Below are 25,060 nucleotides of genomic sequence, written 5' to 3' on the forward strand. Positions count from 1 at the left end.
TTAACACCTTCCTCGGGCAGAGAACACAGCAGAATGTCAAGCTAGAAGGTATCCTTTTGGTTTCCCAGCTCTGACACCTAGCCATACAGCAAACCCCAGCACAAACTCCAGGCAGGCCCATGGTCCTAAGTTCGCTATACACTTCAGTGGAGACTGGTTAAGTAGCAAGGCTAAATGTGAGGACTAGGAAAGGGAATACAGAATCATACCAGCACGACTGGCCTGCTGTATCCCGGACAAACATTTACAGCCAACAGCTCCAAAATTCTCCTGGGGCCTACTGCATGCAAGGCACAGTGATAGCGTGCAGTGGCGGATGAAAGACATCAGGCTTGGATCTCAAAGATCCTGGCCAACACTGGGTCTGAGAAAGAATCTACACATAGGGTGGCTGTGAGGATTCACTGGGATAAATGTCAAATATCCAGCCGAAAGCACAGAGATGTAGTCATCAATCCATGGACACATCTGTGCCAAGGCCTGGGCACAGAAATTTTCCTGTCATATTTCAAGATTTGGAAGTACAAGTAATAATTGTGATTAGTTTTACAAGCGTCCAGATGGAAGTAACAAAAAAGAAAGGGTTTCAAGATTTCAGATCAGGAGATTCTGATTTTTATATACACATAACAAACTGGGTATATGAAATCCCAAATTCATGAAAAAAAAAAAAAAGGCAGATTTCAATTAACTATGGCAGTGCTTTCCAGACTTTCACTTGTATAGGAAGCATCTGGGGATCTTGTTAAAATGCAAATTTGCACTCAAGTAGTCCAGAGTAGGGCCTGAGGGTTTGCATTTGTAAGAGCTCTGAAGGTCCAAGAACTCACTTTTGAGCAGGAAGGCTGTTTGGAATTCTTTAAATTGCAAGCAACAAATCCAAGGAAAGCATAATATGATTTTAAAACAACACCCCAGGAGAACATCTAGGAAGTAGTATATGGAACCACCCAGGCTAGGAGAACTTCTTAAAGGGAGGCATACCAGGAAAACAAATGACATTCTTTAAGTTGGCCTGGGCCTTATTCAGATGAGTCGGTACTCCACATCACAATTCATCTAGGCAGGTGAAAGTACTCTCTAGTGATCACAAAAGCATCACACTTCTGACAAAATTCTTGCAAGCAGGGCAGTGTAGGAAACAAAGTGTCCTAGGAGATTCCAAGTTCCTGGCCACTCCATGAGTAGTGGCCATGCTAGCTCTTCACGGCCGTTCTTAAATCTGTTTTACCCATTTACTTCCTCTCTGCACATTAAATTTGACACTATCTCTGTTGACAGATGTAATTTTTTTAAACGCCCGTCAAGTTGCCGGATATGGATAATTCCAAAGTAGTAAGATGAATGTGACTGTCAGGTTAAAGAAGCATCTTATACTGACTAACTCATCTTAATGTGTGCGTTGGGAGGGAATCAATAAAACATCCAAGGGGTTCATATTTATGGGTTCAGAGATTAAATCTGGCTATTTTTTGGATCAGAAATATCAACACACAAGATCCTCCGTATCCTCTGAAATGAGATTTGAGACAAAGTGTGAACTTATTTGATCTCCAGATGTTCTGAGCATGGGAACACATCTGTCTACTATGAGACACAGGCCAATCTTGCACACTGGCTTAGAATAACATGTATGTTTATTACAACTCCTGTCCTGACCCGCTGGATAAGCTGGGCTCACGCTCAAACTATAGAGTCATTAAGAGCCAGTGCATGATGTCAAGCTGCCCAGAAACTGCTGAGTCCGAACCACTCACCCAGAACGGAAGGGATTCCCCTCCCCTCCTGTGCACTGGCCCAATAACAGGGAGAGGCATGCTCTGACAAGAAATGCCAGGCCCAGGCTGTCACCTGTGCCCAGAGTCACTAATCATCCGTGCAGTCACAAAGCTATTCGACTGCTCCACACCCCTGCCCGCAGCCCATGTGCACTCAGCTAGGATGCTACATACCAAGCAGGATCATGATTTCACCACTTGGGAAGAAATAGACTCAGAACAAAATTCTGCAGGAGCCTGGCTTTTTCTTTCCCATCTGTCCACTGCAGGAGGAAGTTAAGTTTTCCAACAGGCCACCTTCTTACTTAGGCCAGAAAAAGCCTAAGTGTTCAGATGAGCATTACAGGGAAGAGGCTGTAACAGGAAAGGTTCCCCCTTCTCACCTTGAGGCCTGCAACATGTTGTCAAGGTCCCATTCCAGAAGAGGAAACTGAAGCCCCAGGAGGTTAAAATAACTGAGCCATAGGGAGCCTAAGAGGCCTTCCTAAGTAACAAGCCTCCCAGGGAACAGGTCTGCACTCCCTTGGGGCTCCCCACTCCTGTTCTCTCCCAACCTCCAGTCCCACTGCCTGATGCAGACCTAGCTCCCCAACTGTCCCTGGAACATAAGTGACAAGCTCTAACCATTTCTTGAATAAGCAAGGGTCCAACATTTCACGGTTTTCCTAAGATGCTTGATACCCGCAGATGACTTAAGCGAGCGAACACAACCACCTTTCCACTAATATCAGCAAATTCACCTTGTAATGGAAAAAAGGATCCTCAAGCCCCATTTCCTCCCTGTCCCCCACCCCCAAGGCCTGGTTCAAGGGAACATAAGGACTTCCCTTTTCTTAGAAAAGCAAAAGGAAAACGCCAAGTTCTCCTGGGACCCTGGAATACTTTGAGCGCAGGCAGAACTTCTCAGGAGGGATTCACGGCGTGTCTGCGACAAATTCAGGCTCACACGCGCCGCTTAGCCGCCGGCCGGACCCACGGCTCAACTCTGCGCCCAGCCTAGTCTTGCCTGGCGCAAGGAGAGTGCTTCTCCGGGTCCGGACCGGGTTTCTGGAAGTTCGGGATCTCCTCCTTGCAGTGGGAGGTTTTGGTGCCGCTTTTTAGTGGGCTCCCGCAAGCCCTAACTCGGACCCACTGCATGAGCACGGCGCTTCTGCTCTGTGAGTGCTGGGCTCGTGCACACACGTGTGAACACACACACGCTCCCTAGAGACCTTCCCTCTACCGCTTGCCCTCGTGGTTTGGAATTCGCGCCAGAAGCCCAGGGATCCCGCAGGGCGCGGGAATTGGGAGCGACCGAGTCCCGCAGCAGAGAGCGGGCCGGGAGGGACGCGACGTAAGGCGCGCGTGGCGTCCTGGATACTCACCGGGACCTCTGAAGCTGCTCGAAGGCGCTGGTGCTGCCCCCCTGGCCCGGCTGCTCCAGGGAACAGTAGTTCTGCGAGGTCTGCCTGGAGAAGGCGATCGGCAGGATTCCCTGAGTGAAAGAGTTGAGGCGGCCCCGACTACCGCTCGCACTCCCGGGGGTCCCGGAGCCCAAGAAGGAGGCCGCCGGCACGTGCACGCTGGTAAAGGCATCGTCTTCCTCCAGGTCCTCCTGCCCGGCGCCCCCGGGCCCGTCGGGCAGCTGCGGCTGAACGCAGGCGGCGAGAGGCGCGGGCCGGGGCGGCTGCAATTGCTCCCCCGATGCCCGGCCCGCGCCCAGGGGGCTCGCGAACCCTCGGGCCGCCCCAGGGCCGAGCACGGTCGCGTGGCCGCCGGGGACCAGGGGCGGCAGCGGCGAGGGCGGCGGATGGCAGGGGCCCGATCCAACTGCCAACGCCGCCGCCGTGCCCGCCGCGGCGAGCGCGCCGCAACCGCCCCGCTCGGCGGCGGCGAGCAGGCTGAGGCGAGTCCTCGCGCCGCAGGCGCTGCCGGCGCCCGGCTTGGTCGCGCCGCTCTCCTCGCTGCCGGCCCACTCCTCGTCCTGCAGCGGCGGTCGTCCGTCCAGCGAGATGTTGGTGAGGAAGGAAAGGGCAGCCTGGCGGCGCCGCGGGTCCATGCGCGGTTTCCTGGGGGGCTCGGGCGGCGGCAGCGGCGGCTGCGGCGGCGGCTGGGCCGGCGCGGCGGCCGCGGGCTGGGGCTGCTGCTGCGGCGGCTGCTGCAATCTTCTGGTGCCCGCGGCGTCGGTGCCGGCGCTGCTGCTGCTGCTGCGGACGGCCTTGCCGGCGGTGGCGGCCGTGGTGGCGGCAGTCGCCGCCATTGTGTCCGTCTGCGGCGATATTTCCGCGATGCCCCGAGAAGCGAGCGGCGCCCGAGTGCTAAGCGGCGGGCGCGAGCGCCGGTGACCCGGGCTGGGCAGGGCGCGGGGCGCGGGCGGCGTGCGCGGCGGCCCGGCCCCCCAGCGGGCGGGCCATGCTTGCCCCTCGGTGCTCGGGCGGGGGGCGCCGCCGCTCCGGCCCACGCGCGCGGTTCGCTGGCTCGCTGGCCGTGTGCCCGCCCGCCCGCCAGCAGCCTGGGGGTTCGGTCCCGGGCCCTCTCAGACCCCGCGGTCTCCGACTCTCGGGCCCCGGTGTCCGTATTTATAGGTGCGCGCGCCCCGCGCTCGCGCTCCGAAGCGCTCTTTGCAAAAACACTGTATCACGTGTGGGGAATGAAACCTGGGAGGAAAACAAAGCCGCAGGCGGCAGCCGCGGAGGCTGGCGGCCAGAGGCGGGGGGCCGGAGGAGGAGGAAGAGGAGGAGGAAGGGAAAGCCGAGCGGGTGGCGGGGCGAGGGGTCGGCCGGGCAGTCCAGGTAGTCCGAGCCGACCGCTGGGAGAGTTGGTGGCTCCCAGGGCGCGCGCCCGGGTGAGGGAGGTAGCATGTTTCCTCATAGCGCTTGGACTGGGTATTGGGGGCGCGAGCAAGAACCCCATGAGTCACGGCGTGAAAATGTGGTCCCGGGAGAGTTGTGGGTCTGCGGGACAATTAATTGGAGCGACGCGGAGATTTGGCCCGCGAGCTTGTTAACTGGATCCCGAGCTGCTGTTGGGCCCCGAGAAATACATCCTTATTAATAGTTACACACCCCTTATGTGGACAGTCCCACCATAAAACTGTCGCTAACCGTTGAGTTTGTGTCTCATTCATTCGCAGACTGAGGATGCAGCCCTTGATTTAAATGCATACCCGAGGGTGCGTAAGAACCCAGGCGTGAACATCAAACGTGTGGCCAGACTAATTGACACATCTCCATTTGATGGTGCTGTCACTTTTCATCTCTTTCTTAGCAAAGACCAACATAAATTTTTACTTCGGCCCAGAAACGTGCTCCGTTTTCCATGAAGACCAAGGTAAGCTAAGATGGCCTCACAACCTTTTCCCCTTGTCACCTTGCAAGTTTTTGTGGGTTATGATCTCTTTTCCTCCCATGTAAACTGGGAACAATATGCACAGCTACTTTCTGTCATTTATTTCGTAAACATCCGTCTGGCACCTACAATGTCTCCTGTAAAGATGAGTACCTGTCCAAGCTGCAGCTCTGGATCTGTGAAAGGTGGCAGAATTCTGTACCCCAACCTCACGCCCAACAAATGCCTGTCCTGGGGGTGTTGGTGTGTGTGGGGGGGTTACCATGAGCCATCCAAAAATGCCTGCAGATTTCCCTGTGCAGTTCGGGTGACTTACCAAATGCAGTAGGAACAATTGTCACACTGACTTGAGTTCTGTGACATCTAAGAAACCCTCTACACTTTCCTGAGGGAGAAGCAATGTGTTTAAGATCAAGGGATTAATTTAATTAAAGGTTTAAATTTAGCCTTGGAGCTAATGGGTAACTGTACATTGAAATTCCACTCCATTTCAAGTTCAAGAAAGTAAATTGAGTAATGTAGAGCAAATACACCCTTCCAGAGACATGCAGCCAGCCTGGAAGATGAGATATGGGTGAGTTCGGGTTACGGTGGTTTAGGACAAACATGGCACATGGCCCTTTACATGAACAATTGTTCATTTTTTACATTATGCCATTTTTAGGCCTTTTGAGAAAGTGGAACCCAGTGTCTATATTTAGAGCAGCCTTACTGCAGCTAAGCGACCAGTGCTGTGTAATTTCATTAGGATTTTAATTACTCTCTTCAACTAACTACTTGAAACTTCCAAGTTACTTTATTACAACTAACTTAATTTACTTGACCACTGGTCTGGTTGTGCTGACAGGCAGTGTTTAAAAAAAAAAAAACACCAACTCTGCACATGTAAAAGAAAAAACTATTTTTATCAAAAAAGTGATACATATTTATTGAAGAACATTTAGAGAATAAGATAAGCAAAGAGAAGTAGGAAAAAAAAAGCTTCACCAACAATCACATCTCCTATGGAAATTTTTATTTCCGTCCTGTGTATATTTTTAAACAAAAGTTAAAGTGGGCTGTTTGTGTCTTGTGATCTTTGCTTGCTGTGTTGCGATATCCTTCCTTTTAGAATATTCTTCTGTAGCATCATTTTAATGACTGCACGGTGTTCAGTTTGATGGAGAAACTATAATTATTAAGCCTGTGCCCTACATTGAACATTTAGGTTGTTTCCTTGCTGTTATAAAGAGTGATGATGACGTCCTTTGTTTTGCTAAATCTTGCTACCATCCAATATTATTTTCTTAGGTTAAATGGATTTTGGGGCAAAGGACATACCATATTTTTAAGGCTTTCTATCCAGAAAAGTTGTTCCAATCGGCTTCCTCACTCTTGCCAGCATTGGGTATTAAAATTTTTTCATCAATATTCATTTCTTTGCCCATTTAAGCTATTTTAAGGGTCAAATATGCAAACTAATTTCAAATAGTTATTAAAACATCAAACAAGAATTAATATCGATTTAACCTCCAAACCGCTCCTGTGATCTTCTTATGGGGATCAGGAGAGATACAATTTACAGTTCACCTACTATGTGCTAGCCACAGAAGATTTCTAATCCTGTGACTACTCTGCAGTGCTGGGGGGAGGGAAGATTATCATCATTAGTTTACAGATGAGGCTCAGAAAAATAAAATGATTTGCCCAAGGTCACTAGCTCTTAAAGTGGCTGGGCCAGGGGCTTCCCTGGTTGCACAGTGGTTAAGAAGCCACCTGCCACTGCAGGGGACACGGGTTCGGGCCCTGGTCTGGGAAAATCCCACATGCCACGGAGCAACTAAGCCGGTGCTCCACAACTACTGAGCCTGCGCTCTAGAACCCGCGAGCCCCGACTACTGAGCCGGCACGCCTAGAGCTGGTGCTCCACAACCAGATAAGCCACCGCAGTGAGAAGCCTGCACACCACAACGAAGAGTAGCCCCCGCTTGTCGCAACTAGAGGAAACCCACACACAGCAACGAAGACCCAATGCAGCCAAAAATAAATAAATAAATTTATATTAAAAAAAAATAGTGGCCCCGGCCAGTATGCAAATCTTACTCCAAGGCCCATACATATTCTTGCGCCCTCTGCTGGTGAGGATGTTTTTTGGGGGGCTGTCTCCACATTTAATCTCATATTCATAATTAAGAGTCAACTATAATGGAAATAAAACAAGCTTTGGAGGAAGGGGATCTGGGTTTGAAGAGTAAGTCTCTTAACCTCTCCAAGCTAGTTTCCTCTGGGTAATTCTGAGGTACAAATGAGGTTGCTTGAGAAGCATTTTATAAACTTTAAAGTACTTTTAAAAATGTCTGTTACTCTACCATCCTAATCTACTTACTCCCTGAATTTTTCCAAATTCACTTATTTTTCACCTATTTATACATGGATCAAGTATTACTGAGCAACTTCTATGTGCGCAGCACCATCTTGCTACAAAAGGGATAAAAAGAAGTGTAACCTTTAGCCCTTGTGCCCTTGACACTGAAAGTAGTGAAAACCAAAAGCTTAGGACACTTTTCAGTAAAACGGTAAGGCAGACTCTGATTAAGTGATCAAATGAGCAGTCTGACTGGGACGCTGTATACATATTATCATAGTGTGAAAAAGGAGATTTTCATTTGAGGGGAGGCCTCAAGCAAGAGCCAGGATTTAAGCTGACCTGGGAAATGAAGGAAGGAAGAAGTTCAGTTCAGGAAGAGGAAATTCTGCAAATTCCTCATGGATTGCAAGCTTAGAAATATAATTCTTACTAAACCAGTTGCCAAGGTTTGATTTTTTTCCATTTCTTTTCATATTGCTCCATTCCAAACACCCATTCTGAAAACTGTAATTGCATGCACAAGTTGTTTTGATTGACATACATGGGAGTCAATTAAAAAAAGAAAAAAGAACCTACAAGTAATCACTGATCCTTAAAAAAAAATAATTCCCCAGACCAAGAAGTCTGACAATTAGCTTAGAGAAAACAGTGGATATCAGTCATATCAGAAGCCATCTGACATAAGTGGCAATAACAAGGTGTTCTGATGCCAGCTTAGGCCCTTATAAGCTTATGACCTATGGGGCCTCCTGCTTGGGAAAATTACAAAATTTTTGCGTTTGTTGCCTTGTCTGTAAAGGTAGGTTTAGTGTAATATTTTACCTTGCAGAGTTGTGAGGATTAGTGACAGTATGATGATGTAACTAGCAGAGTATCTTTAGGTAGCTATTATTAGAAAAATGCAAAATATAGAAGGCGCTCCTAACAAAGGCTAGGATGTTTTCGGTTCTAGGTTTTTGTAGTTTTCACTACTGTCAGGCAGGTAGGACCAAGAGAAGCTTCAGATGTCAGCTCCAGCTCAGAACAGATTATTGTATTGCATGTTCCCTAAAAGTGCAGGCTGTTGCCTGCTTTTTATAGGCATATAATATAGGCATAGTGCCGATGAGAAACCTGCTACTTTCCTTAATCAAATGAAAGTTAGATTTTCCAAGACTAGAAATGGAGAATATCCAAGAGACAGTCGTTAACACCCCAACTGTTCTCCCTGAAATTCACCTTCCTGTCGGGACTCGTAAGCATCATTTCTGGTATCCTGGGAGAAGGGGAGGGAAATTGATGGGGGGGTATTGTTTCCCCCTTTACAGTTTGGCATAGATACCTTAATTTCCTTCCTTAATTCTCCAGGACATTTGAGACTAGATACAACATTTAAATATGACTTGACTAGAAGCTCAGGGATATTTAATGAAGAAATAAACTCAATGAGTAACAGCCACATAGAGCAACTTACAGAATATGACTTCCTTATAGTCCTCATCTCAATATTTCCTAAATGCCAATCCCATGCTCGGTTCTGGCTTATGTTCTGTGAGTAGCAATGATCCTACCCTGGAACCCTCAAGCTAATAGCAGAAAAAGGCATGGAAATATTTTCACCAAAATATATCAGGTATTTTTAAAAGAGAGAGAGAGAGAGCTATATGCACAGGGGTCAACCAACCCCTGGCATACCTCCTAGAGTAGGGGCTACTTCAACTTTTGCCCCCCAGCACCACCCATCTAGGACACTGTCCTCTCCCTACGCAGGAGAAGGTGCCCAGAGGAAATGGCATTCTTGCTACTGGCCATGATCCCATCCTCCAAGTCTCCTTTTCCTGTCTGAGGACCTGCCCATCCCTCAGTAACTGGCACCAGCAGCCCCTGACATTGTTGACTCATCAGCCCAAACAGGATCATTTTGTCTCCAGAGCCCTCACACTACATGGAGGAAAGAGGAAGAAGGATGTTTTACCACAGTACCTGCCTAGCATAATGGAGGGCCTTCAGACTTTTATAACTTGTATGAGAAGCTGAGAAAAGTAGGCAATAGAACATGTCCATTGGACTGTATGAACAGTCATGTAAGTGTGTTACTAATTTTTCAAGGATGACAGCTCAGGGCAAGAATGGATTTTGATAGCTGTCAGTCTGGGGAGACAAGTGCCAGTAACCCTTTGTCACTGTCACAGTGTCTTCAGAGTGTGTAGATCCCCAAAACAGTAGTGCAAATGCATTTACTCTTCAGATTTCTTCGGATCCACCAAAATTCTCTCTTGGATGCAGCCCAGCCAATTGTGAAGGAGGAGGGATAGCCGTTCATAATAAGTGGTCCATTCCACTAGCTCTCCGCCAGAGGGGTGCAGCCAATGGGCCCAGGTTCGGGTTTTCAGATTTCGAGCTCTCCCACAAACCTGTGACTGCTGGGCCTTGGCTTCTTCATCCCAAGATTAGAGCAAATCCTGTTCACCTCGCATGGTTACTGTGCAGATGAGAACCAAGGCATATGTAGAACACCTCCCACTTTCTAACACATAGTGGGTGCTCGTGAATGGTGGCTGATGCTAGTATACAAGGGACCCCAGAGAAGCATGCCAGACTGGTGAGCAGTGGATGTCCCGTTCCACTGCCCAAGGCATTAACTGCCCTGGAAGAAACGTGGCGTCTAAACTGTGTGAAGAAAAATACATTTCAGGGCTTCCCTGGTGGAGCAGTGGTTAAGAATCCGCCTACTAGGCTTCCCTGGTGGCGCAGTAGTTGAGAGTCCGCCTGCCGATGCAGGGGACGTGGGTTCGCGTCCCTGTCCAGGAAGATCTCACATGCTGTGGAGCGGCTGGGCCGGTGAGCCATGGCCGCTGAGCCTGCGCATCCGGAGCCTGTGCTCCGCAACAGGAGAGGCCACAGCAGTGAGAGGCCCGCGTACCGCAAAAAAAAAAAAAATCCACCTACCAATGCAGGGGACTTGGGTTCGGGGACATGGGTTCGAGCCCTGGTCCGGGAAGATCCCACATGCCACAGAGCAACTAAGCCCATGTGCCACAACCACTGAGCCTGCGCTCTAGAGCCTGTGAGCCACAACTACTGAAGCCCACGCGCCTAGAGCCTGTGCTCCACAAGAGAAGCCACCACAAGGAGAAGCCTGCGCACTGCAACGAAGAGTAGCCCCTGGGCTTCCCTGGTGGCGCAGTGGTTGAGAGTCCGCCTGCCGATGCAGGGGACGCGGGTTCGTGCCCCGGTCCGGGAAGATCCCACATGCCGCGGAGCGGCTGGGCCCGTGAGCCATGGCCACTGAGCCTGCGCGTCCGGAGCCTATGCTCCGCAACGGGAGAGGCCACAGCAGTGAGAGGCCTGCGTAACACACACACACACACACAAAAGAGTAGCCCCTGCTCACCGCAGCTAGAGAAAGCCCGCATGCAGCAATGAAGACCCAACGCAGCCAAAAATAAACAAACTAATTAATAATAAATAAATAAATAAATAAATATGCTGTGTTTAAAAAAAATACATTTCAGATGCTACCCTGAGATGGCCTCAGTCTTCCAAAAGGCGATTGTTCATGCCCATAATGCCACCCAAAATCCAATTGCAGAATTTTTATGATATTGGCATTTTAAAAGAAAAATCAATGAATTTTCTTCATTGTGTTACTTTTGTACTTCAATTATAGCCAACTCTTGATTTTCTTTGAAATTAACCTGGTTTTATTTCTTTTGAAATTATACTGATATGCATGAATAAGCATCTCACATACAAAGAAGAAAGCACTTCTTATGTAATTATAGCACTTCTTATGTAATTATGTAATTTCCTGAGCATGCAAATTACATATGGCGCTGGCTTCCAGATGAAAGCTCCTCTAGACTGTGCACAAATCGACAGGCCTAGAAGGCTCTATGTCTCCCAGTATAAAAATGTTATTTTATAGTGTTTGCATTTGTTAGGTCACTCTCACATCAGAGTGGGACAAATGTGGCCAGATTCTGGGGGAAACATCACCACTTTGCCTGCCACTGGGAAGCTTAGCTGAGCTAATTAGCGGTCTGTGGTAACCTTCACTGATAGATGGGCAAACCACATGAAGAGACAGCCCAGAGAAACTGAAATGCAAATGCCTACCAATCACTTGAAAAAAGGAGAAATAAGAGTGATGGACACTCTTATATTGCTGGTGTAGACTGGAACAACCTTTCTGGAAAGTCATTTGGCAAATGTATCAAGAGCCTTAAGAAGTTCACGCCTGAGAGCATGGGCTTGGGAGTCACACTGGCCGGGTTAAATTTTGGCCACACTCTCATGGTTTTGAGCACATTGAGCACGTTACCCTTTGTGCTTCAGTTTTCTCATCTGTGAAATGGGAATGATAATCTACCTTTTATAGCATTGCTATGAGGATTCAGTGCAGTAACATTGCAGTTAATGCTTGGTATAGGGCAAACACTCATGAAATGTAGTTACTGCAGTAATCCTAAGGAGCTATTGAGAAACAAGGTCAAACGTTTATGCACAAAAATATTCATCATAGCATTGTTTAAAATAAAGGAAACTTGAAAAAAGAAACCCTAAATGTGGAGCAATGGAAAAACAGTAAATTATGGTTTACTCAAACAATGGGATATTGTGCTTATTGTGCTTCTATTTTTAAAAAAATTATGTTTACCAAGCTTTCTTAATGACATGAAAAATGGGTTTTGAAGCACTGCTAACCAGATAGAATAGAAACTAGAGAGATCACAATATCTCAACTTTGTGAAAAAATTGAATGGAATTGTTGTTTTAAATACTAATATGTGCCTAAAGCGTGCATGTGACCAGAGGGTTAAATCGCTGGCTAGGATAGTAGGATTATGGTGATTTTTATTTGCTGCTTTTTGTTTATGCAAGTAGAAATAAGTGCGTGGTGGTCATTATAGAAACTACTTCCCAATGAATATTTTTTTAAATATTTTTTAAATACATAGAAATAAAGCTTGGAAGAAACTATGTCCAAATGTCAAATGGTGGAATTATTGGGGAACTTTTTTCAATTTCTTTAGGGATATTAGGAAGCAATTAGCTTTCTCTGCCACCAATGAGTAGGAGGTGGTTAGGCAGAGAGAAGGAAATGCCTTTTAGTAAGGAAACCAAGTATGAATGAAGGTGCACAGACAGGATAAGAAAGGAAAGGACTTATTGGAAATGGCTGGCAATGAATGACTAGATGTCCCAGAACAGCTACATTAAAAGGACTGTAGCAGTGAATAATGGGAAATAACACCAAAAAAACAGTATGTAGGGCCAGATCATGAGGAGCCCTGAATCTGAAGGAAGGAATTTGAACCTATGGGCACTAGACAGCCATAGGTGATTTTTATTTTTTAATTTTTTTAAAGTTTCATCTGGTTTGTTTGTTTGTTTGTTTGTTTGGCTGCTCCACTCAGCATGTGGGATCTCAGTTCCCAGACCAGAGATCAAACCCGTGCCTCCTGCAGTGGAAGAGTGGAATCTTAACCACTGGACCACCAGGGAAGTCCCCATAGATGATTTTTCAACAATAAGTGACACGTGTCAAAAGCCAAACTGAAGGAGTATTAATTTGGCAAAGGTGCACATGGGGTTGAACAGAGAGTCTTAAGATCGGAGAGGTTTTGTTTGTTTGTTTGTTTTGTTTTGTTTTTTTGTGGTACGCAGGCCTCTCACTGTTGTGGCCCTTCCCGTTGCAGAGCACAGGCTCTGGACGCACAGGCTCAGCGGCCATGGCTCACGGGCCCAGCCGCTCCGCGGCATGTGGGATCTTCCCGGACCGGGGCACGAACCCGTGTCCCCTGCATCGGCAGGCGGATTCTCAACCACTGCGCCACCAGGGAAGCCCCGGAGAGGGTTTTTTCTTCATTCTTCCATTTATGTATTTATTCATTCAGCATGCATTGAGCTCCTGCTTTATGCCATGCTCTCTGCAAGGCACCCAGTAAGGCAAGATCCCAGGCCTCAAAGAGTTAACAGTCTGCTGTGAAAACTGGAGAAAGAGAGCAAAGGACACAAGGGTGGGTTCCGTTTTATGAGCAAGCCCTGAAATGGTCATTTCTACCTTCTAGTTTGAATTCTCACCAAAGCCCCGCTATTTATCCTATCTGACCTATGAAGAAACAGAGGCTCAAAAAAGTTAAGCATGGGGTCGTGCTTCTGGTCACACAGCCGATCCCTGGATAATTCCTTCTGTAACATCTTAGGGTAGAGGTCTGTGTCACAGGGAGAGGCCGAATCCTAGGTGGTCAGAGAGGCCCCACAGTGAAGGTGATATTTGAACTTGGACTCTAGTGCACATGTGAGATAGGGCATTTCAGGCCATGCACAGGCATGGGGTCAGTAATGTTAGGACTCCATTACAACCATTTGGGCCCGAGGCAGTAACACTTGGAATTGGCAGTGAGAATGGAAAAGAAGGGTCAAGGGCAAGAGGCACTGAGGAGAAACTGGCTTCCAGATTTCCAACCTGGGGGGCAGCTGTAATAACTGAAAGAACCAACAGTACCCTGGAGAGGGGAGAAGAGATGAGAGGGTCAGACGCTGGCTACATCCTGGCATGAGTTCCTGGTCTACACCGTCACTCAGGGGCCCAGGGGAAAGTAAGAAGGAGTAAGAAGGTCTCATTTTTCTAAATAACACCTTAATCAAGTGGAAAGAGAAGTAGGCTTTGTGTTTGTACTGTCACAACCCTCCAGTCTGGTTACAGATGGGCTTACATGGTGGATGGCTGAGGACCCTGGTCTCTGGAGCCCCTACACTGGCCATAACCACACATTCCATTTGAGACACAATTCAGAGCTGACACAGCATCCTGGCCCGCTTTTGTGATGTACGCGAGAGAAGCTGTTGGAAACAAACCATTCCAGGACTGGGCTCATTTCAGACATTTTCTAGGATCCTTTCGATGGCAGGTGACAGAAAACCAGGTGAAAGCAGCTTAAGGAGAATTTATCTAAAGATATAGGAAGGTCTCAAGGAACACAGAAACAGGAATACAGCTGGAGCCCAGGCACACAGAGAACCGTGGATGTGGGCCTGCCGTTTCTTGCCCCCTAACCTTCTCCAGTGTCTGGTTCAGACTCCATCATCTCCCTCCGCAGATTCCGTTCCTCTAGTCCACTGGGCAAGAAATGTGGCCTCTGACAGTTTACAACCTTTATAACCTACAGAGCCTGGACCCTCCGGGTTTCCATTTCAAATTTACAAAGAAAGACTGAAAGCACAGCTTGTGTGGAGCTGGCCTTGGACCTCTCAACTAACAGGCATTCACTCCCAGAGGCAGATGGATGGTGTGTGGGTCATAACATCTCTAGGTCTAATTTCCTTGCTTGGGAAATGGAGATACACTCTCTACCTTGGAGGTTACTACTGTGAAGAGTAAGGAGGATAAAAAGACATTGGTGGGGGCTTCCCTGGTGTGGTTGAGAATCCGCCTGCCGATGCAGGGGACACGGGTTCATGCCCCGGTCCGGGAAGATCCCACATGTCACGGAGCAGCTGGGCCCGTGAGCCATGGCCGCTGAGCCTGCGCGTCCGGAGCCTGTGCTCCGCAACGGGAGAGGCCACAGCAGTGAGAGGCCCGCGTACCACAAAAAAAAAAAAAAAAAAAAACCAGACATTGGTGATATTCAGACTTCCCACCAAGTACTACTAAAGGCAAAAAAAGAGACTGGGACCACCCTGGCGGTCCAGTGGGTAAGACTCCACGCTTCCTGCAGGGGGCGCGGGTTTGATCCCTGGTGGGGGAACTGAGAGCCCACATGCCACACAGTGCAGCCAAAAAATAAAAAAATAATAGTAAATAAATAAATAAAAAGGAGACTGACAGCCTGAGGGGGTCTCTTGGTGAAGGTGGAAGCAGGACATTGATTTGAGGTCTTGTTTTTAGCATAAAAATGTGTTGGCTATGGGAATTTAGCATATGATAAAACTGACACCTCAAATTAGTAAAGATAAGATAAATTATTTAGTCAGTGATGTCGGGATTGACTGGGTTGCCAGCTGGGGATAAAAAGAAGATCCCTCACAGTCTACAGCAGATTAAATTCCCGATGGAAGAAAGATTTAAATGCAAAAAATGAAATCGTAGAAGTAGTTAGGAAAAGTGCGAAAGACCTTAGCAAAAGAACTCAGAACATGTCCTCGTGGTCTGCCTCGTTCAACACTGCAACTCCATCCCCTAAAGCAGAGCTTGGTACAGAGACAGGACTTAATAAACTTTTCATGGAAAGAATTAATGAGAGAATATTTCTTAAATCACCTCAGATAGGAGGGAAGCTTTTCTAAAGATGATCTAAAACCCAGGAGCTATAAAAGCAAAGGTAAATTTAGCTACCATATATATGTATAAAACAAATGAAGTGAGGGGGGAGGGGAGGGAACCAAACTAATCAAAAGACAAACATGCTGGAGGGAAATATTTGCAATTCACATAGCAAAAGGGACCCTTCCTTAATATTTAAAGAAATTCTAAATGTTGATAAGAAAAAGAAGCCAACAATCCAGTAGAAACATGGAGAAATGATATGAAGAAACAGTTCCCAGAATAAGAAATACAAATGGGTCTTGAACATTAAAAAAAAAAAAAAAGAAAAAGAAAAGAAAAGAAAGATACTCAACCTCCTTCATAATTTAAAAAAAGCAAATAAAAACTCTAATGAGATACAAGTCTTCACCCATCAGATTGGCTAAGGTCAGAAAGTTTAAGAACACGTTGTTGTCTGTTGTGCATTGGCTAAAGGATCAGGAAACAGATACTCTGATGTAGTGTAGATTGGGAGTACTCTTCAGAGGGCAAGTGGACCATGCAATATGCCCTGTGACCTACTTCCAGGAATCTCTCCTACAGATATACTCACACATGTACAAATGAAGAATATTCAGGGTAATATTTGTTGTAGTGTTGTTTGCAATAGGAAAATACTGGAAATAATCATCACAGGGCTGGTTAACAAATTCTGGCACATCCATACAATGAAAAACTGTTCAGCTGTTGAAAGAATGATGTAAGTCTCTATGAGTTATGAAAAGGTCTCCAAGATGTAGTGTTATCTGAAAAAAGCGAGATGCAGGGCAGTGTGTATTCTATGCTCATTATACTAAACAGCAACCACAACCCACATACATGGGTACTTACTTGGACTGTGTATAGATGATTTCTTGGAGGATTCCCAAGAATCTGGGCATAGTGGTTGCCTCCTGGGAGTGAAGCTGGGTGGTTGGAGAACAGAGGGGTAAATTTTCATTCTAAACTTTTTTATACTTTTCAAATTTTGCTTCATGAACATGTATTACCTCTTCAAATAATAAATTAAGAACGTGTGTTAATTTAGCATTCTGCTCCGTGCTATAATATACCCACTATTGATTAATGTAAAAATCATGTTTTACATTACTTACCTCACACTAATGAACTCTCCCTCCCAAATCTTTGAGTGAAATTAAAATTCTGGAAAGATGCTGCACATTTATCCTGGGACTTTGTCAGCTGGGCACACCAACAAGTGGCCCCTTTCTGAAGAGAACAGAACTTTTCAGAGTGTTTGGCACATTAAGTAGCTGCCCTACAAATGTGAGTTCCTGTCTCTGCAGGAACGGAACTGTTCTGGGAGAGAGGCTGGAGGGAACTTCCGCTCCCCTGGCAAGGACAAGAGGCTGATGAGTGTCTTGTGCCCTGATCAGGACCTTGGGAGACCTGGAAATCCAAGGTCATACAGGCTCCACATCCTTCAGCCTAGCCCAGTCCCTGGCACATAGTAAGCATTCAGAAAAATATGTTTCTGGAATGAATCAACATACCAAGAGTTAACGGGAATCTCGCCTGAGGGAGTGACAAATGCCATTGGGAAACTTTGGGGAAGTCCCATAAATAGATGACATTTACCTGGGGTTTTATCTTTTTCATTTTTTATTTTTTTGGCCATGCCATGGGGCATGTGGGATCCTAGTTCCCCCACCAGGGATTGAACCGGTGCCGCCTGCATTGGAAGGGCAGAGCCTTAACCACTGGACCGTCAGGGAAGTCCCTAACCTGGAGCTTTAAGAAGGAATCCCTCACCTGGAGGACAAGGGGGATAAAGTAGGAATTCAGGCAGAGAGAACAGCTTACCTTTGGGCATAAGAGTGGAGGGATTGGAGCTCACAGAACACCTATCTGCCCTGCTTGGAACAGTCATCAGATGTTGTCAGTTACCATGGGGGCATCACGTGTGTTGGCGGCTGTCTGACAAAGTGAATTGGGAAAGGTCCAGAAGCTGACAGACAGGAAAGAGAGTAACCAGGTCCCATTCACTTGAAGCCAGAGGAGGCTTTGGGAAGGGAGGCCCTCAGGTGGACCCTCACACACCCCTCCAAAGACTGCCTGTGAGATGCTCGCAGCCCATCAGATCCAGCGCCTCGTTCTTAAACTGCCCCCTTCGTTATATTATTGCCCAGTGAGAGCCACGAAACAGAGGGCCACAGTTGCTTATCCAGAATCCAAAACGCTTCGAAAATCCTAAATCGGTTTTTAAAATTTTGTCAACAAAACCCTCCCTGAGCTGATCTGAAGCTACACGTAGACATAATTCATCGCACCCTTATGTGTCCGTATATACGTTTTGCTGCAGAAATATGCGTGATTGATGACAGGATGCTGTTCTAGATTCCGCTGAGGGGTTATGTAACGTATTGTAGGCGCACCATACTACTTTTAGTACTTAAAATCTGGAGAATTCTGAATTCTGAAATACATCTGGCCCTCAAGAGGTTTGCATCAGGATATGTGGTCTAACATAATCGACCAACACACAAAATGTTTAAAAATAAAAGTAATGTAATGTCCTGGGTGTAAAAGAAGAAATAAAAGAATAGAAGTGTATAAAAACAGAATATGTATTTCAACACGTAAATGCTGGGGCAGGACTATACCAGAAGACAGGGGTGGGGGGCAGCAGTGAGTGGCGGACATAGACCCCTCCTGTGGAGGGGGGTTGCCTCTAAAGTGGACTTTGAATGTGGCAATTCAAATAAAATTGATAAAGTTATATATATATTTTTGCAACTCAAATGCTAGGAGTCCTTTTTGGGTAAGCGGTCTGAGGTGATCTCTAAAAATGGCTCACTATTCACTTGACCCAGAAAACCCCACAGAATCATGCAAATCAAGAGGCTCAGATCTTCGTGTTCACTTTAAGAACACTCGTGGAACTGCCCGGGCCATTCAGGGTGTGCATATCTGAAAAGCCACCAAGTATCTGAAGGATGTGACTTTACAGAAGCAATGTGTGCCATTCCATAGTTACAATGGTGGAGTTGGTAGGTGGGCCCAGGCTAAAGAGCGGGGCTGGACACAGGGTCGGTAGCCCAAAAAAAGTGCTGAATTTTTACTGCACATGCTCAAAAATGCAGAGAGTAATGCTGAACTTAAGGGCTTAGATGTAGATTCTCTGGTCATTAAGCATATCCAGGTGAGCAAAGCACCCAAGATGCCATGCAGGACTTACAGAGCTCATGGTCAGATCAACCCATACATGAGCTCTCCCTGCCACACTGAGATGATCCTTCCTGAAAAAGAACAGATTATTCCTAAACCCGAAGAGGAGGTTGCACAGAAGACAAAGATATCCCAGAAGAAACTGAAGAAACAAAAACTTATGGCCCAGGAATAAATGCTGCAAAAAAAAAAAAAAAAAAAAAAGCAAATAAAAGTAAAAGCAAAAAAAAAAAAAAAAAATACCAGTAGTGGCATTGCCATAATTTTCCAAAATGGTGAACAACTCTCGGGAAAGTTCCAATATAAAAAAAAAAAAAAATACAGTCTCCCTCAATTTACTCAATAGTTGCATTCCTGGAAAATCTGGTGCATATAAAAACCATGCAGAATTACTTTGTGTTCATTTGCAAAACATAATTAGGTTTTAGGCCCAGATGATTATAATGAGGTTTCTTGCTTACAAGATACGTTTTAATGAGACGTTTGGAAGTGATTCACGATGCAGGACAATTCTCTGTTGTGGGTGACTGCCTCACACATGGCAGGGCGCCTCTTGTCCCTGGCTCCACATGTTAAATGTCAGTAGTGTCCCCCAGACAGATCGTTATGACAACCAGAAATGCTCCTCACATTTCCAAAAACCTTAGGGTGGTAACCACAGGAGGGAACACAGCTCACCCCTAGTGGAGTCCCAGGGCACTCTCCATCCAGGTGGGGAATCCTGCAGTCAAGTCTGGACTGAGCAGTTTGGATTTGAAGAACCTTGTTTTCCCCAGAATCTAAGGCTCAGGGAAACACACTGGCACTGGGTGTGCCAGCATTGAGCTGTGGCTCTCGAATTGGCCAACCTGTGGGAGGTTTTGGCCTTGGGCATCGCTTTCCCCTGCCAGTGAGGTGGTGCCTTCTCCAGTGGGTGATGGGCCACATGGTACTTGGCTGATCCGCTCTGGTTGGGGCGTGTCAGGCAGCCCACGGCTGTGCGCCTTCCTTTAAGACTCATTCTCCAAATCTCTATGTATTTAGTGGTTAGGAGTTAAACACAGCAGCATATTCACAATAGCCAAAAGGTGGAGGCAACCTAAGTGTCCTTCCATGGGTGAAGGGACAAAAAAAAAAAAAAAATGTGTTACGTACATACAATGGAATATTATTCAGCCTTAGAAAGGAAGGAAGTTCTGGCACATGCTACAACATGGATGAAACTTGAAGACATCATGCTAAGTGAAATAAGCCAGTCACAAAAAGACAGATGCTGTCTGATTCCACTCTCTAGAGAAGTCAAATTCAGAGAGACAGAAAGTGAGATGGTGGTTGCCAGGGGCTGGGGAGAGGGGGGATGGGGAGTTATTGTTGAATGGGGACAGAGTTTCAGTTTTGCAAGATGAAGAGAGTTCTAGAGATGGATGATGGAGATGCTGCACAACAGTGTGAATGCACGTAATGCCACCGTACTGCAGTTAAAAATGGTTAAGATGGTAGATTTTACGTTACGTGTGTTTTAGCACAAATAAAATTTTAAAAGCAAATAAAGAGGCAAGAGGTGCTGATGGAAAGACTACGAATCAAGTGTGGGCTCTGATGTTTACCAGGCTGTTGTGGGTCTTGGCCAGGTTAACCTCCCTGGGTCTTAGTCTTCCCATCTGTGAAACGGGGATAATGATGTATACTCTCCTAGGGGTGGTGGGGGGGAATTACGAGGATCGCTAACTCGTGTTTGTCAGCCACAGGGCACACACTGTCTGCACTCAGGAAGTGTGGCTGTTATCGTGCAGGTGGATTTCACTTAGTCATTGCTCCTGAAAGCAATCTTTCCCCTCAGACACTCTCATAGAAGCATTTGGGGGCATTTAGCCTAATAGCAAGGTCATATGGACCCTAACAAAGCAGAATGACTGGGGACCCAGGACAGTGCGTGTATAAGCTTCCTGGGTTTTCCTGCCTGGGGGTCAGCTTCCTCCCCGCCCACAGAGAAGTGTTCTCAACAGTACTTTAGGCAACTTCACTGTATCTAGAGAAAGGCCTTCTTAACTGACCCTCCCTCCTAGAGGGACACTTCTCCTTAAGTGTAAAACCTCCAATATTCCCCTTTAGACTCTTAGGGAGAGTTGATATTTGTTGACAGCAACAAGCATTCATTTTCTTTTGTTTTGATTAAACAATAATTTGATTGGAAAATGCTTCCTGGTGCAGTAATTAATGACCGACTGGAGCTGCTATCGCCAGAGGTAAAGCAAAAGGCGCTTAACCCAGCTAGCATTAGCCACCAGGAAATGTTAGACCTGGAGGGTAATCCCTGCTGGTACAAACTCTGAAATGGGGAGGAAGAAAAAGAGAAAAAAAAAGAAAAAACCTAAGCAATTTCTTCTTGTGCAATGAAAAGTTTAAAACTGGTGCGTCGTGTTGCCATAGACACAATTCCTGGATCTGGGCTGTCCTCCATGCCTGCATCCAGCCCCACAGCAATTAGACACGGTTTTCAGCAGGGCAGCTGAGCCTCCCAAGTACCTATAATGAATATCTGCAGCTCCAGGCTCCTGCGGAAATCCTCAAGCCTTCACTTGTCACCGTAATTTCCCTGGGAAGTGTTTCTAATTACATATTTCTTGCTGCCTGCTCCAAGTCAAGTCTTCTTGTATATATACAATATTCGAATTACATAAAACCACAAAACAGTGAGAGCGACCCTGCAGTGGTCCAAATTGCTATGTAGTTACTTTTAACTTGGTAGTTAAGCATCACTGGGTGTAATAGGGCATCGTTTGCATGAGCAAAAATAACGCTAAAGGAACGTGCCTCATTCTCTTTAAATCTCTGTAGAGGTCAGACCCATTTCAGCGAGACATTTATGTAATAACAGAATTCCCAACTCCAACACATGGACCGTTTAACTATTATAGCAGGGTCTTTGTCAAGAGGAGCTTAATTCTTTTGTATTATCCCCTGGGACCTGCCATTTAAGGAACTTCTGGCAGTTTGGTTTCCTGGAGGTGGACTGTTAGTTTAGGTAGCTCTCCAAGATGTAGGACAATCTTCACCCACTAATTCTTAGAGAAAACTGAAGTCAAATGAATCTCAATCCAGATGCTACTGTATGGATGTTAAATTTTCTTTGGAGTTGAGTAAATTGGAGTATACCTTCAGCTCTTGAAGAAGAGGCAAACATGGTTTTCTAAAAGGGTGGGTTGGCTAGGGTTGGGGCTTCCCTCCTCACAGGGGAGGGGTCTAAGTCCACCACCCTCTCTACCTTGCCTTGTGTTATGGAAGATTGAGCACCTGCAGGACCCAGAGTTACCGACTACCTGATCGTCTTGGTGGGCCTGAGGAGCTGTGCTCAGCTGATCCCGCAGGCGGTGCCCAGCGGGGAGGGCCGGCTCTGGCCCCGGCTGGCAGCTGATGCTGATGCAAGAACGTGTTCCGACCCCGTTCCCTAAGGAGTTTCAGCAGAAAGTGGCAGCCCTGCAAGAAACAGCATTTGCTCTAGGCTTCCGTCTTCCCACTGGCTCCTCCTCCCAATCTCTAAATGTTGAGGCCTAGGGTTCAGTCCGGGACCTCTTGTCTCTGTCTGCACTCAGTTCCTAAGTGATGTCATCCAATTACGAGGCCCTGAATCAATACCATCTGTAGCAGACTGTGTTTTCCAGAGTTGGCCACAACAGTATCTCCATCCCATATGCTCTTCTACCATGTGGTCTTCACACTCTTTCCATGGAGAGAAGGGATCTATATCCACCACCCTCCCCATCCCACCTTGAATCTTGGCAAGCTCTAACTCTCTGGTAGCCCAGAGGATGAGGTGGAAACGATGCTGCATGACTTCCAAGGCTAAGTTAGGAAAGACAATGCAGCTTCCACCTTGTTCACTGGTACACTCACTTTTGGAGCCCTGAGCTGCCATGTTAGTTGGCCAGCTACCCCAAGGAAGCCCAAGCCACGTGGAGAAGCCACTCTAAGTGTTCCAGTTGACAGCCCCTGCTGAGGCCCCAGTGAATAGCCAGCCTCAACTGCCAGATTTGTGAGTGAAGACACTTCCTGGTGATTCCAGCCCCAGTCATGTTGCTTTGAACCCTTGAGTCTTCCAAGCTCAGACCCCAAATTTGTGGAGTAGAGACTAAACATTCCTGCTGTGCCCCGCCCTGAATTTCGAACGCACAAATTGGTAGGTAAATGAAATAGCTGTTTTAAGCTAAGTTTTGGGGTCATTTCTTGTACAGCAGTACTATCTGGAACACCATCTGTATGCCAGTGACTCCCAAGTTTATATCTCCAGCTTAGGGCCTCTCTGTGAGCTCTAGACTCACATATCCCACTGTTGATTTAGCTTTTTCCCTTGGATGTCAAACAGGCTTCTCATAGAACATGCCCCAGATCCAACTATTGACCTACCCTGCCCTGCAAAGCTGCCCTTCCCTCAGGTGTCCTCATCTCAATAAATGACACTGTCATGTCCCTGAAACCCAATTGCTCATACTCAAAATCTAGACATAGTCAGTGACTCTTCTCTTTCTCTCCCAACTCCTATCCAATCTATCAGCTCTACTTTCAAAACATTTCCTAAATAGGATTACTTCTCACCTATTCTACTGGTATAACCCAAACCCAAATTGCATCTTCTCTGTCCTGGATTATTCTATAGCCTCCTAACTCGTCTCCGTGCTTCCACTCCTGGCCTGTAGTCCTCACCTCCATCAAGTCTCCAGAAGGCAAAATAAACATCTCAAGATGGAAATCACAGCAGGAGCCTCGACTCCTCCTTGTTCACTTTTCTGGTTGTTGCCCAGGAATCTAGCTGGGGCTGTTGGTGACACCACTCACATCCAGCCTCTCCATGTGGCCTGCACTTCCTCATAATGTGGTGGCTGGGTTCAGAGACCAAGTGTCCCAAGAGAGAGAAGGAGAGCCAGCTAGGTGTGCATCTAGGATTTAGCCTTGGGTGTCATGCAGCAGCACTTCTCCCACATTCTACTGGCTGAGGCAGTTATGAAGGTCCACCCAAGTACAGAGGCAGGGAACACAGACTCCACCTTTCAATGAAGCCTGTTAGGGTCACACTCTAAGAGGAGCATTATAATGGGATATACATTGGTGCAGCCATCCTTGGGAAGTATATCTGCCACACTGTTCAAGAAGATTTAACTACATAAGAAAGAAAACCGTACACCAAAAAATTCCATAAGCATAATGTAAATGTAAAAGACAGTGTAAAGAAATGCTAACCCTTTTTCCTAAGCCCCTCACTGAGCCCCTCCTCTAGGCTTTGTGGGTTGATTACAGGCATATTTGGTTGGTTAACATTTTATTTTTATTTTTTATTTATTTTTAATTGTTTTTGGCCATGCCACGCAGCTTGTGGGATCTTAGTTCCCTGACTAGGCATTGAACCACTTAGGCCCTCTGCGGTGAAAGTGCGGAGTCCTAACCACTGGACCACCAGGGATTTCCACCACCCCCCCCTTTTTATTTTTTTGTTAATACTGTGGAGGGAAATTGAGTCTAATGTGCCTGCTTTCTCTTCTCTCTGAGGGCAGGAAGAAGAGAATGATGTCTCCTTCATCTCAACCTATAAGGCTCTCTTCAAATGATATTTTCTCCACAGACCCTCCCTGACTTCCACTGTGTGAACACTGAGTGTTTCCCCATCTCACAAGGTACTTATACTTTCTTCCTTGTATTTCAGTTATTCATCTGTCTCTTTTAAATCTTACCTCTCTTTAATTCCTCCAGGGTATACTGAACTATAAATTTCTCAAGGGACAGGGACTTTTTTTGGATTCATCACTGTTGCTTTTCTGCCCTGGTCTTTGCACTGTTCACATGTGTGAATTACGCAATGTGTGCTGGTGGAATTCATGAAGAAGCAGTTGTGTCCAGTGTCTGTCTCATCTATATTTAATAATCCTGGGATGTAGTAGGTGCTCAATTAAAACATGTTTTTGTGAATGGATTGTGATCTACTAAATATAGGACATTTAAGGGGGAAGTAAGCATAAGAGCTGGTCCCAGCCTTCAGTTATTTTTATACCTTGCCCAACAATGAAAGAGCTATCACAAGGCAGGGCATGTTTATGATTTTTTGACAAAAGTCTGTGGGACTTAGAGAAAGCTTTTCTAAACCTATATAGCCAAAGTTAGAAAACATAAAGGAGAAGACTT

At 46.5% G+C, this 25,060-nt stretch overlaps 1 protein-coding gene and 1 long non-coding RNA gene across 6 annotated transcripts in view; one reads left to right on the forward strand and one right to left on the reverse strand.

Annotated features, from left to right (window-relative positions):
* CABLES1 (Cdk5 and Abl enzyme substrate 1) overlaps window positions 1-4,133 on the reverse strand; it is a 108,203-nt gene extending 104,070 nt beyond the window's left edge. Inside the window, exon 1 of the mRNA XM_059040860.2 lies at window positions 3,143-4,133. Coding sequence (XP_058896843.1) covers window positions 3,143-4,017 — 875 coding nt within the window. The 5' untranslated portion in view covers window positions 4,018-4,133. The remainder of the gene's footprint in view (window positions 1-3,142) is intronic.
* LOC131742711 (uncharacterized) overlaps window positions 3,000-25,060 on the forward strand; it is a 587,718-nt gene continuing 565,657 nt past the window's right edge. For 2 of the 5 annotated variants that reach the window (XR_010836914.1, XR_010836912.1), the window contains exons 1-3: window positions 3,631-3,775; window positions 4,891-5,087; window positions 24,436-24,555. This is a non-coding gene — a long non-coding RNA (uncharacterized lncRNA). Of the gene's footprint in view, window positions 3,112-3,603; window positions 3,776-4,156; window positions 4,343-4,890; window positions 5,088-24,435; window positions 24,556-25,060 lie in introns of those variants that run through there. The other 3 variants (XR_009331519.2, XR_010836911.1, XR_010836913.1) reach the window with 3 other exon arrangements.

Source organism: Kogia breviceps, chromosome 15 (genome assembly GCF_026419965.1).
Source record: "Kogia breviceps isolate mKogBre1 chromosome 15, mKogBre1 haplotype 1, whole genome shotgun sequence".
NCBI classification, from domain to species: domain Eukaryota; kingdom Metazoa; phylum Chordata; class Mammalia; order Artiodactyla; family Physeteridae; genus Kogia; species Kogia breviceps.